This window comes from Perca flavescens, chromosome 20 (genome assembly GCF_004354835.1).
Source record: "Perca flavescens isolate YP-PL-M2 chromosome 20, PFLA_1.0, whole genome shotgun sequence".
Classification (NCBI taxonomy): Eukaryota; Metazoa; Chordata; class Actinopteri; order Perciformes; family Percidae; genus Perca; species Perca flavescens.
Window position 1 is genome coordinate 20,222,747 of NC_041350.1, and position 17,761 is coordinate 20,240,507.

The 17,761-nt window shown below is 43.2% G+C and overlaps 1 protein-coding gene across 4 annotated transcripts in view; it reads right to left on the bottom strand.

Moving 5' to 3' along the window:
* Window positions 1-17,761, bottom strand: part of fermt2 (FERM domain containing kindlin 2) — a 43,020-nt gene that overhangs the window by 22,536 nt on the left and 2,723 nt on the right. For all 4 annotated transcript variants that reach the window (XM_028565053.1, XM_028565052.1, XM_028565051.1 and 1 more), the window contains exon 3: window positions 2,744-2,977. In XM_028565053.1, the coding sequence (XP_028420854.1) occupies window positions 2,744-2,977 (234 nt within the window). The remainder of the gene's footprint in view (window positions 1-2,743; window positions 2,978-17,761) is intronic.

Genomic DNA, 17,761 nt, shown 5'->3' on the forward strand with positions numbered 1-17,761 from the left:
AATCTCTAGTCATTTTTTTTGACTCACAGTAACAATTCAGTGCTGACAAATACAGACTTTTACAGCATTGCTGCTGCCCCTTGCATATTCCAGAGAACGCCATTGTGTCTTGGTTTTCCCACACGTGGTAGCAAAGGAGTGCTTACTAAAAAAAAAAAGCGCTTAAGTGGAGCAGCCTGAATCTTGTTACCCCTGAAGCGGTGGTTTGCTGAGAGAAGCAGCCTCATTTTTGTCCCACGTTCGTGTCTTAGTCAGTTGTGAAGAGTACATTTTGTGTGCTGCCTCCTGTCAGAGGGAGGAGGTGTACGTGTGTGTTTAATGTGTTGGAAGTGAGTCCAGGTTGTCTAGACGGGACAAGCACATGTCTGACTCTTCTCTGCTCAAAGCCAGTTCAGTGCCATTCATCGTCATCATCATCATCATCATCATTATTATTATTATTTCTACACAGTTTCAGCTGGCACTACAACATAACAGAAACCATAGCTGAGACATTCTAAGATTTAAAAAAAACACACAAACTTGGCTTCAGAGAATTCTCAGAATTGTTAACAGAGTTCAAAAATGTTGTCTTGCTACTAAAAGTGGAAAATCCCTAATGTGTTTTGCTTCACTCTCAAGTAAGCACTGCAGCACAGGATGTAAGAGCTGCCAAATGTAATCAGAGGTCAAAACAGGAGTGAAATCGAGTGATTTTCATGTATATCAGTACATCAGCCTTTTGCTGAGTCCTCTCGGTTCCCAGCCAGCCCAGATGGACTGCGTCTCTGTCAGGACACAGCTGCCATGGACATAGGAGAAGTGCAGCGGTGATAATTGGTTTTATACTTTTAACTTGGAATGTTATGGTGATTTTCTATGCTTTTCCACTGTATGGGACGCTCACTGTCTGAGTTGTGCTAAAGAGACCGAATAGCAGACAAAATAGAAAGGTAAAACAAGTTCTGAGTTCAGTCCACCTGTGTAGTATTTGGCTGTTTCTATCCCCACTCACTTGATAGTTTTTTTTTTCATTACACTGTATAGTTCAAGAACGATATTTTTTGGAACAGGAAATAGCTTCTGTGTGACCATCTGACCGGACATGCCACAGCAACAACAAAAAAAATCCAAATAAATTAGTATGGGAAAAAGGAACTGGGGCCAAAGAGGAGTTGCACATCACTGAAAACAAAACAATCTCTACCGACTTTCTATCTTCCAGTATCTCGGTCGCTCCCTTTTGGCTATCTGGAGCGAAGGCTAGTTGGAGAGGCCACGTCTCTTCCTGTCCCATCTGATTCTCTATGCTGTGCAGCTCACAGGGAGTCAGCAGAAAATACACACAGGAAATTGTAAAACTCAAAAGTTGCCCAGATAACAAATAATGAAATGGTTCCAGGCCGGACCAGCTGTAAGTCAGCTAAGTCAGCTGTCACACCCACAGTTACAGTTCAGAACTTTCCAACTGCCTGTTAGCATGAGTTCTGCTTTTTGCAAGCAATGATGCACAGTGTTAACAAATACAGCAGTAGAAGTTACGTTACCCACAGTGGCCCTTTACAGCCACCGTACAATATCTTGTGACATTCTGGCACGTCCCATGTCAGCCAAAAGCAATTTGTCCTGAATTCTATGAAGCTGAAATAGATTTATTACAGAAGTAGCAGACACATTCCTAACTAGGCCTGAAAGGCTACCGGCCTGTTTCTCCCCCTGTCTCTCTGCCTCTGCTTTCAAAAACAGCCTCTTTGTGTATTTACACGAAATAAAATGGGCTATTTGTTCTTTTCATTTCAAAGAACGGCATCTTCTGACCTCGTAGCCTTCTGAAAAAATAAAAAGCTCCATTCCTGCCAAATTCAAAACAAGGTTGAGTGCTACCTGCAGAGGCCAATAAAAACAGGAGAGCTGCCACTGGAGCCCCTGATACTGCCTGCTGAAAAACAGTCCAGTGACAAAGATACAACAGGTGTGCTATGACCCTGCCTAATGGAAGCATTTATATTGGTGGGGGTTCTGCAAACCCTACTGGAGACAGTGACTAAGAAGGCAGGGGAGCGGTTTGAGCCGAGGAAAAATGGGCGTTAGCTGGTCAGGGGTGCCTGGGGTCCAATGGGTGACCTCAGACACGTCTCTGACAGGACATCGTAGTAGATCACGATAGTGTATGTGTGTGTGTCCCTTGGGTACCACTTAGACCATAGGGAACAGTTAAATTTGGACATGATATTAGTAGGAGAGATGGTAAGCAAGACGGTGAGTACAAGTTATTTACACACACGTGAATATGTACTCTGGTGTGTGCCTGTGTTGTAAGCCTGAGACGATTGATAATCTCTGTTTACTAAACATTATTGTGAGACGGATGGAGCCCAGGTTCCATGGACAGCACTGCAGAGCGAACAGTGGACTGCCAGTCAGGAGACGTGACTCCAGCATGCGGAGCTTAGCGTGTGTTTAATAAACACAACCACATTGCCAGGGATTAAAAACAAAGCGAGAGGAAGGGCATGATTAGTTAGGTGTGATTTAGAACATTTCCAGAACCTTTCCAAAAATAGTCTTACAGGGAGATGTTTTTGGGCACCTTCGATAGGTCCAAGTGGACTTGACCACTATTCTCCACTCATTCCCATAACTCCTTGCCAATCGGTCACACCTCATCTCACATTTGAAAACATGACTGTTTTCCACATCTCGACTCAAGTTATGGACGCTGCTCTGCCTGCTGTCCTGTAAATGAGTCAGTCTTTCCACTTACTGAAGGTTTTGCAGATGTCGGACACAGCCTTGAAAACGCGGTCCGAGAAGTTGACCTTGACCTTCATGTGCTTCATGTTGGGCAGCTGGAGGCGCAGCAGCTTGTGCTGCGGCGTGAAAAGCAGCCTGGCGTCCGCTTGGATGCCGTACTTGTCCAACGTCCAATGGGTTTTCAACAGCCAGGTTTTCTTCTTCTCCCACCACAAAGCATGGTCGGACCAGTCCTTCTTCACATCTACGGAGGCAAAGAACAGAGAAGAGTTGATGAGTTTTAGAAATGACTGCAAAGGTGCAAAAGAGAACGCAGCAAAAGCTATTTTATATCTATTGACAGCAAGGTAAAATACTGTAAGCAAATGGAAAGTGTAACTAGAGTGCTCAGTGTGTAACCATCGCACTGTACTGACTCAGCAAATATGTCCCTCCAGGGCAGAGGGTCACATTTGGGGTGAAGGGCTGGTGATTGGAGGGGGAGGGGGGGGACGGACGGACGGACAACAGAAAAGGTTAGCATGAGGGCGTCAAAGTGGGAAGAATGAGACGACCAAGTGTGTGAAAGACGTGGCTGTTTGTGTGACGCTGTGGAGATATCAGGTTCATACCTCCCTCTTTGTTGAAAAGTAACACTGTGATCCCTCTATAGCAGACACAAGCCACCCAAAACCCACATAGCTCCCAGGCTTTCGCTCCGCAGGGGCTCAGAAACAATGGGGAGGGACCTGTGGTCTCATGGTGTGTGTCTGACTTCAAGGGGATGGTGAAAACCGCAGAGATTTAAGAGAACTCAAAAAAGCGGTTTCTGGCTAATAAAAAAATTATCACAAAAAAAAAAAAAGTTGGTTCTTCAGATCATCTTGCTCTGGTTTCTATACGAGCAGCCTTGTGATGGTCTGAAGTGGTGTTTGAGCTGCCAATCACTTCAAAGTGAAGGTAAAAGTGGAAAAGACAGCATCTCACAGGCTCAAAGAGAGAGTGAGAGTTTGAAGAGCATTAGTAGTACAGGCACACAATAGCTAAGTATGTTAATCAGGTCAAAATGAATAGCAGGCTAACTAGCTCAAAGACTTGCTTATTTTTACTTTTTAAGAGTGCTAAAAATATCCATCTGACTGATTATGAAAACCCATACTGTGCATATGTTACTTTATGTTCAAGTGTAAAGGCCTTTGCAGTCTATGATAGTTGAGATGGAGTGAATCCACCTTTAGTTTTTAGCCTATTATACTCTTCTCCCCCGAGAAGTGATGTCATTACTTCGGCATTAGTCCAGTAAGGCACTTCCCAAAGCGGTGTCTCATTTCCTCCACCCACATACCCATTCATCGCTTCTCCAGCCTATCCTCTATCTCACTCTGGGACTCTCCTCTCAGAGTCACTGTGTCCAGACACAGACGTCGGTTTGCTCAGTCATCCTTTAATCAAAGCGGTCGATCTGGACCTTTTCAACTTGTATACTGCTGTGTCAGCAAGAGGGTTTAAAGGCATATACTTATACCTAGGTAGGTATTTAGAATAAGGTATGTATTTAGAATAAAAGGGAGTCATCTAAAGCAGCATCATAAATATTCCAAAAAGCTAAAAAAAAATTTTAAATAACTGTCAGCGAGATGACAAGAATAGTATACATACTGTATATACATATATTTTATGTCATTATTAGCATCTCATAATATTAGGCTAGGCACTATATGGGTTTAGGCAAGATGTCGTTTACATGTGCCAACTCTTAAGTGAGAACTTTACCGCCATTTCTCTTGAAAAGGCTTCAATTTATTATGTCAACTGCCTTAGTACTTTACTGTAGGGCTGCAACTGATGATTTATCAATTAATCATTTATAATTAAAACATAAAAATTGAGAAAATAGTGAAATACACAAGTTACACAACATCAAGTTTAGAGAACTTACATAATGTTCTTAAATTTCTTATTCTATCTGATCAACAATACAAAACCTGAAAATATTAAATTTACAGTTACAGATAAAAAACAAAAAACAGCAGCACATCCTCAATTTTAAGAGGCTTAAACCAGCTAATGTTGTGGCATTGTTCCTTGCTAAATGACTTAAATGATTACAGGATTATCATTCGATCGACTAACAGATTAATCAATTCATTGTTTGAACAGTGTCTTACTGATGTGTGAATAAAGAATTAAGCAAAAATATCCATGCTTCAAGTCCACAATTCCCTGAAGGCCTATTTAGTGTGAATTAATGCTGAACATTCCTGTGGCAAGAGCCTCTAAGAAACACATCTACTTTGTATTCAAAGCTGGCTGACCATTATCTAAACGTGGCATCAACACGTTACATCTATGTATTACATGAGGAACGACACAGCTAATGGACTACAATTACTTTCTGATACAAGGCGACCGCAGTTATCATAATCCAACACTGGCTGGTGCACATTGCTTCTGCTCATTCTGAAAAGAATATGGTAACAATGTTTCAAAGACAGGGGAACGATCTTGAATGTTGCCCTATGTTGACCTCCTCCATCTGTCAAGCCGCTTTGTGCCATGGTAACCGAAATCTTCGAGTGGCTCTCTGTCTGTTTCCATGTGCTATTGTTTTCCCTGACCTTCCCTTTACATAGGGGCATGCTTATGCTTTGTTGACACTCTGCTGCTGATCCCGTCTAGCAAGTGAATGAATGGGATTAGCGGGTGAGATTGGCTGCTTAGAACCAGCAAACAAGACTGCTGTGATGTGAGTAAAGCAAACTGGGATGAGGAAAAGATTACACTGGCGATTAAGAATGGGAGGGAAGTTTTAGAAGAAGAGTGACCACAAGCATCTCAATGCAGAGGTCATTGTGAAGGCCCAGGACTGTGTGAATTGATTTCGGGAGGAGCTGTTTGTCAAGCTGTTAGGTTGTATACGGTTTACTGTGGGGATAAACAACACTTGGTACTTGAGAGAAAACATTCCAACTTTTCTTTCAGAGACCCTGTGTGAGTTACTCTAGAGTCTAGCAGCATGGGGGTCTAGCTGTCATCGCTCCATTCTGATGCCTCAGCTGTGCCAAACGCAACTTCATTGCTACCATCAGAAAAACTGCACCCTTAAGTGCACTGCAGCTATTAAAGGCTGGAATAATGAGAGGGAGTAAAGAGAGGAACAATTTAAAATAGACCAGAATGTATTTTCATAACTCTGCTCACAGTTTTTCCTCTTACAACCTTGCAATTTCTGGTGTCTGGGAGCAATGCAGAACAGCTAGCATTAACACTTGGCACTCAGGTCTCCACCACAGACCAGGTTCTACAGAAACATCCTCATACTCAGCATGCACGGCCACCATGCAGTCTCTGGCAAGGCATGAATGCATCTTGGCTGGTCCCAGTTAGCCTCAACATGCTCTCAATGGCCCCCGCTCCACTGTTTCCTTGTCCCCGCCCACCGCCAAAACCATAATGGACATAGCCTTTCCTTCTGCTCGCTTGTGTCATTACGCAATGGTTCGATGTGTTGGGATTGGACGAGGGCGGCTCACACAGGCGTCCATTGGGTTCTTTCAGCAACAAGGTGGTAACTCAATCCATAGAGAGGGAGGGAGGGAGGGCCAATGGCATCTCCAAGCTAAAAATACAGCCTGCCAAAGCCTGACGTAATGCCGCAGCCAGAGGAGCGGGGGCCTAAGTAATTGGGTGCATTAAATGTGGACCCACAGCCCCTCAGTAGAGTGATGTGTGTGTGTGTGTGTGTGTGTGTGTGTGTGTGTGTGTGTGTGTGTGTGTGTGTGTGTGTGTGTGTGTGTGTGTGTGTGTGTGTGTGTGTGTGTGTGTGTGTGTGTGTGTGTGTGTGTGTGTGTGTGTGTGAGAGAGCACAAAGAGGGCTTGGAAGACAAGGGGAGGGGAAACAGAATGGGAAAACCATGTTTTATGACCTCTGCAGGATGTGAAAGATGATACAGAGATTGTATGTGTACGCTGGTTTGGGGATTTGTGGAAGGCAGGGTGTTCTTATCCATCCATTAACTACATTAGCTCTGTGCGTTTACTCGTGTGTGCGCTTTAACAAGCTAAATTAATCCATACAAATCTGTCAAACAGAGTTCTTTTCATTCAACACCATCACCACTGCAGCTCTCAAACTGGACCGCTTCCTCTGCTTTGTGCACCAGATACCTAACCACAGCGAGAAATACTGCCTTAAAAAGACATGACTGAATATTTTAGGAAGCAATTAAACAAAACGCAAAGATCACACAGTGAAATTGTTCTTTAAGTATTGCATGATAGGAGGCAAACATTTACCCTGTTTTCAGGGCTTTAATTGGAATAATAGAGGAAACTGAATTGTCTCTCCTTCCCTTTCCTCCTCATCACTTCTCTTTGCCCTTTCCATCCTTCTCTTCCTAGCCAGAGTATATGTGTTTACATTAGGAGGCAGCTATGTTTATGGAGGCCTGTCTGACTGTGAGGGGGAGGGGACGCGATAGAGGAGAGGATGAGAATGAAGGAACACAAGAAAGGGCATGAAAAGGAGAGATGAGGAGGATGAGGACAAGGGAGGAGCTCTTAGTGGGTATACAATAACATTGAGACAGAGCAAGCAAGTACGAGGAAGAGGAAAGTCAAAATTAAATTTTCCATGCATCTCCAATTGTATTGCATGCATCAAATTGAAAAACTGCCTTTATGCATAAGACAGACCGTGTGCATCTACTTGTTCCCAACACACTTTGCGCACACACACGTGTTTGTTCGATTCATGCATTACAGGTTTTTGGTTTTGTGAACATTACTTTAATTATTTTTACATCAAAAATCAATTTCTGCATTACTACTTTAAATGTTATTTTGCCATTTGACACTTTTCCCTCTGTTGCTAAACAACATCATACGTTGTGATTTTGGCAGTTCTGTATAAACATCAGAACTTAGAGATGGTTAAGCAGAATTAAATACAATTCACACTTTCTGTGGGACTACAGATGCAAATTAGCCTAATCATTTAATGCATTGCATTTAATGCAATGCATTAAATGATTACATTTATGTTTAAATTAAAGGGCTGGGAAAAAAATCGATTTGATTTAAAAATCAAGTTGGAAATCGAATCGAAAATCCAGTTTTTTATAAAAAAAATCGTAGATTTTTTAAGGAAACAAATCGCCCAGCTCTAATCCCGATCCTTCCACCCTCCGATGGATACCAGGACTCGTCATGCAAGTTACACGTTCGCTACGTCACAACTTATTCTGCAAAGCTGTTTCCATCCCCCATTTTGCACATTAACTTTTTCGAAAAAGGCAAAAACCACTTCAAGCGAGCGGAATTCTTTTTTTTTGCGAATTTGAGGACGCTTTTTTCAGAATTTTCCATCAACATTTTCTAATGCGATACTTCAAAATGCAAATAAAAACACATTGATGGAAACATGACAACTGAATCGTGAGTTGATTTTCTGATCAGTTGAAATGCTAATAACAAATGCTGAAAAAAAAAAAAAACATTTCATCATCGTTGGGATTCGACACTGGGCTTTTGGGCTAGAAAACAATAAATCCTTGTTGTTGCATGTGCACTCAATGACTCATAGTTACTCTTTATTTGTCTTCAACCAGCAAAGCAGTGACAGTCAGCTGACGCCTAAAGCAAAATCCAGGCTCATCTCTAGCATCACTGATGGCGGTGATTTAAGAGCGGACACACGTACAGGTTAGCACTTTTTCCACTGTGTTTGCACAGTTTGCCTGTAAATGTTTTTCATAAGCTGTCAGTGCCAAGCTGTTCGCCATCAGTGATAACCATGGCCACGCAGTGCCAGGCTTTGTCCTTCTCAGCCGTCAGCTGATTAAAACATTACAGCAGGGTGAGGCTGGTCATGCCGTTTCCTTGGCAACTCCTGGCTGACGCCGTGGGGGCAATGGTGCGAGACGACAACTTGTTTTCATACACAACAAAGACACAGAGCTGCAGGTTTGTCAATCTTATTCTCTCTCGCACGCACGCACGCACGCACGCACGCACGCACGCACGCACGCACGCACGCACGCACGCACGCACGCACGCACGCACGCACGCACGCACGCACGCCCCTCTACAACATGAAAACCCTTCTCTTTCTAAATATATTCCACGTCTGAGGCAGGGTGAAGGTCTGTATTGACAAGCTAAGATACAGGAAGCAAATGTTCTGCACTGTCCCTAAATTAGATTGACTGGATATTGGCCTTCAGGCACTCGCTTGCTTAGTCAGACAACAACAAGTTTGATAGAGACAGGTGATGACAACATCTGTATGGCAGACATGAGATAGAATCACACAGGATTACAGAGGAAGATATCACTGTACGTCAGAGACAGAAGTGGCAGCAGGTGAGCAGACAAACTTGTTTCTGGACTTGTGACGAATGATCAACATAACTAAATCCAGAAGTCATCGGCTCCATCCGGTCTGTGTAATTACTGGCAACATATTATTTTTCTTGACTCTTGACACCCGTCAAGGAGAAATCATTGACTAATAGTTTGATCTATTCCAGCTGTGTCCTTCTAGCATTCACTAACCAATACCATTAAAACTCAAGTGCTTTCCATTGACAACCTGAGTTGAACGAGGTTGGCTGAGCTCATTTCAGTCCGTTATTATACAACAGCTCAGCTTGCTGCCAATAGTCAAACAGGTCATTTATCACAGGCATTAAATATGCAAAACATGCCTCAACCCTTTTAAGATGTCAAACTTTACCTGACAAAGCATTTAGACAAAGGGACACTTAGTGCTGCCATGAAAGCATTTTAGGCTGCAGAAAAATAAAAAAACTAAAAAGGTTCATCGAGTCTGTGCCCTGTGTCAATGATACACCGCTTACCAAAGTCAGAAATCCTTAAAAGGTCATGGCTGGCCTAAAAAGGAGTCAGGGGACATTGTGGCAGATATTGATTTTAAAGTGTTGTACTACCACTACTGCCCCCTGCCCCCCCCCCCCCACACACACACACACACACACACACAAATCCAAAACATGTTATAGCCTAAAGACTCCAGAACGAGCTAGGGCTATGTTTCAGGATAAGCTCTGCCAAACGCTGGCAACACTCAAGGCCGTTTTATGCTTCTGCGTCGAATCGATGGCGTACCCCCGCAGACCCCTCTGCGTCTACGCCGTAGCCTGACGTGCACCTCTCGAAAAATGTAACCACACGTCGCTCGGTCGTGGCTGGGTAGCGTTGCATTCCCCCCCGACTCATTTTGGTTCTCTTTCTTCATGAACAACATGAAATCAAGGAGAGAGTTAACTTTTCCTGCTAAAGATTTCCCACCTTGGTCAGAAAGCACAGGGGAGACACTTTGTTTCTCTCACCAGGACTCGAGAGTCGGTACTCGCTCCGAAGCCAATCGCCATCACTCTCTCAATTCTCCCTCGCTCTATCACTCCCCACACACACCGGCTCGACGCACACACACCAAGTATAAACATCAGGCCACATACGTAGGCTACCTCTGCGTGGAGCCTGCACAGAACCATTAAACAAGCTTCAGGCTTTCCATCTGAGGTTGGACAGTACCCAACCTTTGGTGCATCACAGCTCAGGTCTCACTACACCTGACCACTGCAGAGGATGGGATTATCCTGCTTTGCTACAAATGAGGTCTACATGTGAATTAGTGGAGGCAGAACCAGGCCCTTCACCCAATAAAAGACAATAAGTGAGTGGAGTGAGTCTGAAATCTTAAAAGCAAATCTGGGCGCATCCAGCCTGTTAAGAGTAAAAAGAGAGTGCAACCATACTGGCTTTGATACATTAGGAGAGGCCAGGAGGGCTATTAGAGGAAACCTCCTTAGAGACGGATAGTTTGTATCCATTTGTGTCATAATACAAACACAGCAAAACAGTGGGGGTACTCCACCTCCGCCCTGACACAGCTTTATACAATTAGGTGTTCAGGGGCCCAGTGGAATAATGACATTACAAAGGAACTCAGGGACTAAGATCAATGGAGCAGATAGGCAATATTCATCCGTCCTTCTATCCATGTATGCATCCTGCCAGACGTCCCCTCTGGACAGCGATACGCCGTCCCACTGATGCCTCTGTGAGTTTAAAGGCGGTTACACACCAACCAGACGGCCAACCATCGGCAGAAAAGCCAGTCGGACTGATCAGTCTCCCAGAGTTGGTCCAAAAAGTGCCTCAGAACACACCGAAGAGACGAGACGTAATACGTCTCCATAACAGCAGGCGGCGCTACTCTGTAATGTTGCCCAAATAATGAAAACCGGCAGCTGATTGGACAAACGCGTCACGTGGGTTTGTTTTCTCCGGAAAGCCAGAATGCCATGGCGGCTCGTTCAGAATACGATCTCATATTGTACTAAAATAGTTCACTAAAACATGTTTCTGAAAACATTTTAAATAGAGAATTAGGCCATGCAGTTGCTGAATCTGTCTTCATTTCAAATCAAGAAAGGTCAGTTTAAAAGATTTGTCAGATTTTGAGAGACTCCAGTCACGCTCATTCCACTCGCCATTTCCGGGTGAGTCCCGACTGCCCTGTCTCCGACTGAACACGTCAGGTCGGCCAAAATGAAGGCCGACAGCCCCTCAGAGGGACGACGGCACGGAACACACCGAACAGACTCGAGTCACCGACCTCGCCAGACTGTCCCACGGCCGATTATCGGGTCAGTGTGTCAGCGCCTTAACAGGAAGCTCAGTTGCTCCCCAGTAAATTTCTCTAGAAACCCTGAGGAGAACTTACATGGTAAAATTACACATAAGGCTGCTAAGCACAATTGCTTCTGGATTCAATATTTGTATCTATAGTGGCATTGAAACAATTGGCTGATTTACATATCAATGAATACATGAACAGAATAATCTGATTATTAATCACTTTCAAGTACAAATATAAAAAAACTTTTCTAGATACAGCTAATTAAAATGTGAAAATATTTAGCCTTTTCTAATACTTATCAATTGTATATTTAGCGTTTTTGTGGACTGTTGGTCAGACAAAATTATCAATTTGAAGACATCATTTCTGATGACATGATAACAATTGTCATCATTTTGAGAGATTTTTCAGACTGATATGGCGCAAATGAAAAAATGAAATGAGAGGGAAATGGCATTAACACTAGATTAGCTGGCATGTTAATAATGTAGAAACGTTAAGCCGGACAGAGCTGTGGGGAGTTCATTTAAACAAGTTATGCTCGGTCACAACTGCCATAATAAAGTCTCATCCCTTGGTTATGAAAACCAACACCTTTTCTCTGTAACAGGGAGAGCACAGACTGTAGGCAGGGACAGTTTGAAATGAATGAAATGTCATCTGAGAACAGATCAGAGATCAGTGTTCTCCAGTGGCACGCAGGTGTGTGTTCTAACAACAACAATGTGCTGCTGTAACATTTCCTTCCGATGAATCTACTGCGCTGCCTGCCACTACAGGAAGGCGAGAGGGACAAAAAGCAACAGGCTTCAGATTCCCAGAGGAGCCATGAAAGTTTGCTCCACTGCATGTTTCAGATGCCAAACGTGGCTAATTAGATTGTCCTGAACAAGCGCAGCAGTGCTTCATGAAAGTGGACAAAAGAGTGATAGAAAGAACTGGAAACGACATTCACATCACGTGGTATTTGCAGCATTAAGCAGCGGATACTGTTCCCACCTGATCCCTTATCGAGGGAATACATCGAAACCAACAGCTGTCAAAGTCAACTTTATTTCAGTCTTAACAGAAACTCTCTCGTACGATGTGCAAGTAGTTAACTCGGTAGGATAGCACAGATTTACTACCACAGCTGTTTCTTTACTTTACACGGTTTCCTTCAAATTCTCTTCCATAGTACTAAAGCATCAATTAGGCCGGGAGGTAACTTCTCCAATCCATATGGTATGGTAGACATTCTGACTAACTTTTTATTCAATCCACTGTCTGCACTGCCAAGTAGAATATTGACAGGTAGAAATAATAATGTGTGAGCCTATGTGGGTCTATGTGTGAGCGCATGTGCAAGTCTGAGAACAGAACAGCATAATCACTGTAGCATCTTGTGAGTGAAACAGGAAAGCGCTGTCCTGGGCAGGACCGCTACTTAGGCTAACTACTTCCTGTCAGAGAGATTAGAGAGCAGGACGATCACACAGGCTGCCAGGCCGTTTGTCACTTCGTAATGCCAAGACATTTAGGATGGCTCCACACTCGCAATCAATGAGTCTCATTACACACGGTGATATATATCTGAACTGTGTGTCATGGCAAGCTGATGCGAGTAGAGGGAACGTGGTTATAGCCATCTATCAAAAGATATCTCCCACTCTTCCCTGGTGTGTGATGTTGAATGGAAAGAGATGTCCACAGCTCTCACAGCATCAGGATAGATAGGACTGCAGTATCTAAGCTCTTCATCTCGATCTCTGCAGGGACTGAAGATCCATCTTTCCTCACAGCCAAACAGAATTATAATCCTTCAAAAAGTGCCATAAACACTGAGAGGGCGGGAAGGCGGGAATGCAAGGAAGGCACAAGGGAGAAGGCGCATAAAAAAAGCCCAGAGGAAGTTCAGCATCCTGTGTTAAATCGCGTCCGTTTCCTAATGAAACTTGCACTCCATTGTCAAACCGAAGCCATCTCCCCTCTGGTCACCACAACCTCCAGCAGACAGCATTTTGGCAACGCAAAAAAGGACACAGAACACAAACAGCTGATAAAACTAAAGCATTATTTTGAAGACCAAAGTTGATCAGAGGAAACACTACAGTCCCTTCTAAGTCAATTCTAATTGAACATTATAACTATAATTTGCCATTTTGTTAGACGTGCCTCTGAATAGAGGGGTGTAAATGAAAATATAGTATTCAAAGTTATGGCTACTTACAAATACATTCCGTATGTGATTTGCTCTTACAAATTGTGGTGAATGCAGGATGATGCCATTCGCCGATTCACTCGCGATGTAAATATGTAGGTCATCGCAAATACAAAACACACATGTTCTGTGACACGCAGGGAAAGTTCTCTGCGGCTAGCTGGTGATACGGCAGCCAAATACTAAAAAAGCCCCTTACTGGAAACAACCACATGAACTATCAGAGTCACACTAGACAAATTAGTTTGCTTAAGTTCTATTTATGGAACACTGAACAGTCAGCATACGTGAACTTGGTTCAGAAACCATGAGAAAATGAACAACGTGTACTTCAGCGTTCTCTATTGATTACTAAGCCTTGCTACGTGGCTGGAGAAATAGTGTCAGACATTAAGACATTGCGGCCACACACTCACAACATATTAAGATGAGGAGGGAGTGAGAGAGGAGGGTCAAAACAGAGAGAAAGGAAAAGAGGGAGGAGGAATCAAGCAGACAGCAGAAAATCCAGCAATGACGGCAGCGGCCAGAGAACAACATGCCAAACCCTGGAAGTCATTTCCTGCTTCATCGAAGACTTTTATGGAATTCTAGCAGCGTGGCTATGGCTAACGTCACAACGAGAAGGAAAGACTCAGGCCCTTCTCACTCCACCCCCCCCCTCTTTCCCTCCCATTTTCTACTCCATCCAGTCCCTATACCCTCAGCTGTATTTTGTGAGGCTGAACAGAGCCACTACAGCCAGGGTACCTCCAGTAGGTTAACAACATTCTCACCAATCATTTACAGTTGCTAGCTACTCATGCTGCTAACTCCAAGACTTTTTCAGTTGTTTGCACAATTAGCTAAAATGTGTTATTCTTAACATGACTCGACAGTCTGAGGCTTTGAGTCCAGGGGGCATTGTGCTAGCTTAGCCTTTGCTAAATAGCAATGTATTTGTGTGAAACATTGATAGCTTAAGCACTTACTGTAAGCCACAGTTTACCAGCCTTTAAAAGCAATGTAACTTGGGCACAATCCCTTTAAATCCAATAAATCTCCCGCCAGCTAATGCTATTTGTGCATTATTTGTTTTCCCTTCTAAATGGCAATATCAGCGTTTAGAGAGGAGGGCTACAATTTTCGATCAACAAAGTCAGAGAAAGCAGCAGCGATGAGAAGGGATGAAAAGATTACAGCAGTGGGGGGGTGGGGGAGGGAGGAATCATGGGGTGATGAATCAGCTGGCTTTAAATACTGCTCTCCTGGAGGGTTGCAGAGGAAATGGAAGCAGCGTTCGCTACTGTGATCAATAGCTAAGTGCCTTCCTGGCAATTGTATATTTAATCCATTATCGAAGGCCATTTGAGTCTGCAATGTGGACCAATAGAAAGAGTTGAAAGATGGATGAAAGATACATGTGGGCGAGACACACCCACCAGCCCACACAACACTGCTCACGTGTAGAAACATGCGCACAAATACTACTAATGAGAACACCGGCCATCGTACAGAGGACAGCTGACGCAACATTTTCACACAAAGCACGTACTGCTTCTGAAAACAGTTACACTTTTTTTTTTTTTTTTTTTTTTTTTTTTAAAAACAGCATACAGCAACAAATGTTTGCTAGAAAAATATCCAGAGCACCGTCAGCCTTGTGGAAAGCAATTACTGAATTACAAGAGGTCCTTCATTTTGGAGTGTGGGAGGCCGAGAGAGACAGAAAGAGAGGGGAGGAAGGACAGAGAGAGATTTGTCATTGCACCAGGATGTCCTTTCTATGTGAGACTGACGCATTGGCTGCCAAAACTCTAAACTAGCTACGTGTCCCTTCTCAGAGCGCCATGAATATGCACGCATGTACATTTGCACATGTAGTGTCTATGTATAACCAGGTAATCAGCAAATCCAACAGTGGGTATGGGACAGCACTTGAGAGGTGTTCAGTGAGGACTGTGCAGCACTGTCACCAGTGAGAGCTGGGAGGTATACAGAAAGGCAGGTTACTGACAAAAGAAAGACCTGAAGATTATTTCACACAGAAGTCGCATGAGAACCGTTTCCTTACATTTTTCTTTAATCACACAACTTGACTCGTATTAACTTGCACAGATCGTTTCCTCTCACCTCAGATTGTACAGTAACACATTAATTCATGGCATAGTGTTGGTTTTTACAAGAAGGTCTCCACTGGAAAAAAAATGAAAATAAATTAAGTTTAAGATGACATTTTTTGGACAAATTTGAATTAAGGGCTTCATTTAAACCATCCCTAATGGTCATTAAGAAAATGTCTATTTTATTGACTACCGAAAGCATATCATTGCCTCTTCCAAACACTAAATATTGTGCGTCACTTGAATAGTGTACACTTTCCTGCGGCGTGGCATGTGGAAAACCAATGTTGTAGGCAGGTTAATGATTACAAATGGAAAACAACCTGTTGACTCAGGGTAGGAGGGAGATGTCAGTCAAATGAAATGTCCCCACACTCACTTTGTGAAATCAGTCGAGAGGCACAAATACAATCTCACACTCTCACAGAGCAGTTTAATGTCAGTTCTGCTTCTCGGAACAAGGGTCTATTACCTTTAAGGATACTACAGTAAGCTAATTTAACTGCAGTAATGGTGGTTGTAGCACGATAATATGTGATTTAAATGTGCTTAAGAATGGTAACCAAGGCTAGAATTACAGAAGGGCTGGGCAATATCAATATCGTGATATGAGACTAGATATCGTCTTAGATTTTGAAGAATCGTAATATTGTTACTTGGTAATATTGTTACAAGTTGTGTCTTTTCCTGGTTTTAAAAGGCTGCATTACTGTAAAGTGATTCATTTACCAACCAGACTGTTTTAGCTGTTCTATTATTTGCCTTTAACCACTTAGTCATTATATCCACATCACGATGGTTAGTTATCTCAAATCTAAACGTGAAGATAATTTTGTGAAAGCACCAATTGTCAACCTTACAATATCGTCATCGAGGTCTTTGGTCCAAAATATTGTGATTTCTGATTTTCCCCGTATCGCCCAGCCCTAAATTACAGTACGTTTTTGATAAGACAGTGAAACAAGCATGCACACCTGCGTCCTGTTATTTTGCTTCGGCGCAACAACAACAACAACAACCAACAGCCAACCATGGTCAACAAATCAAAACTATTGTCAACAGCCTAAGATCTCAAACCGCTGCAATCCTGAGCAGATAAAAAAAGGACAAGTCATCAGCAAAACAGCTACAACCTTAAGGAAAGGAAAACAGAAATTAGGAAGGACGAAAACAAAAGAAAAAGCAGGCGACTCCCATCACCCCATGATGGTGGTTGCCAACTTGTCAACTTGATATAACTGTACAACCAAAACAATTTCCAACACATGAAACCAAAATTGATTTCTATAACAATTACAATCTATTACAAAGTTACAACACTGTTATGCCTCATTTATCCAACTTTTATGGCACAAATAGCCACCACTGAAAGACCTTCACACTACACATCAGAGAAGGGGTCACACCAAGAAAGGTCATTACCCTTCAACCAGACCTTAACACAAAGCGCAAACACAACTCTAACAACGGATAAGGCCAGGCCTGGAGAGGAGTTGAGTTGAGGTGGGAGGACCAATGAATTCATGTCGTCCCACGCGCGGCAGCAACACTCGCCTAGCATAGATGCTGCTCAGCACAGACGACCACAGAGAACAAAGACCTCAATTATGTGGAGCTCTAACAGGAGAGCTAAAAACGGGACCATGGGCAGGGAATAAAACCTTGGAGCGCTGCAGGAATGCTGAGCGTTCAAGCACCATCCACAAAGAACACACACACACAGACACACACACACACACACACACACACACACACAGACACACACACACACACACACAGTCACTCCCAAATCTCACTGCCACCACCACTGAACTTTCTCCAGCGTCCATGAAACAGGGCAGTGTGTTCAAGTGGCTGGAACAGAGGACTCTTATGCTTAAATGCACCCAAACTTGTCAAGTGCGTAACTGCAGTTGCCGAACAGTGCGCTGGTGTCATGCAACAAAAGGTCAAAGCAACAAATCTCCATAGTGATCAAATAGCCTGCACAATTAGAAAATGTATCAAACAAAACAAGTTCACTTTTATCTCCGAAGATAAGGTAAGATAAATAATGTAGCTTGTTGCCAACAGCTGGCA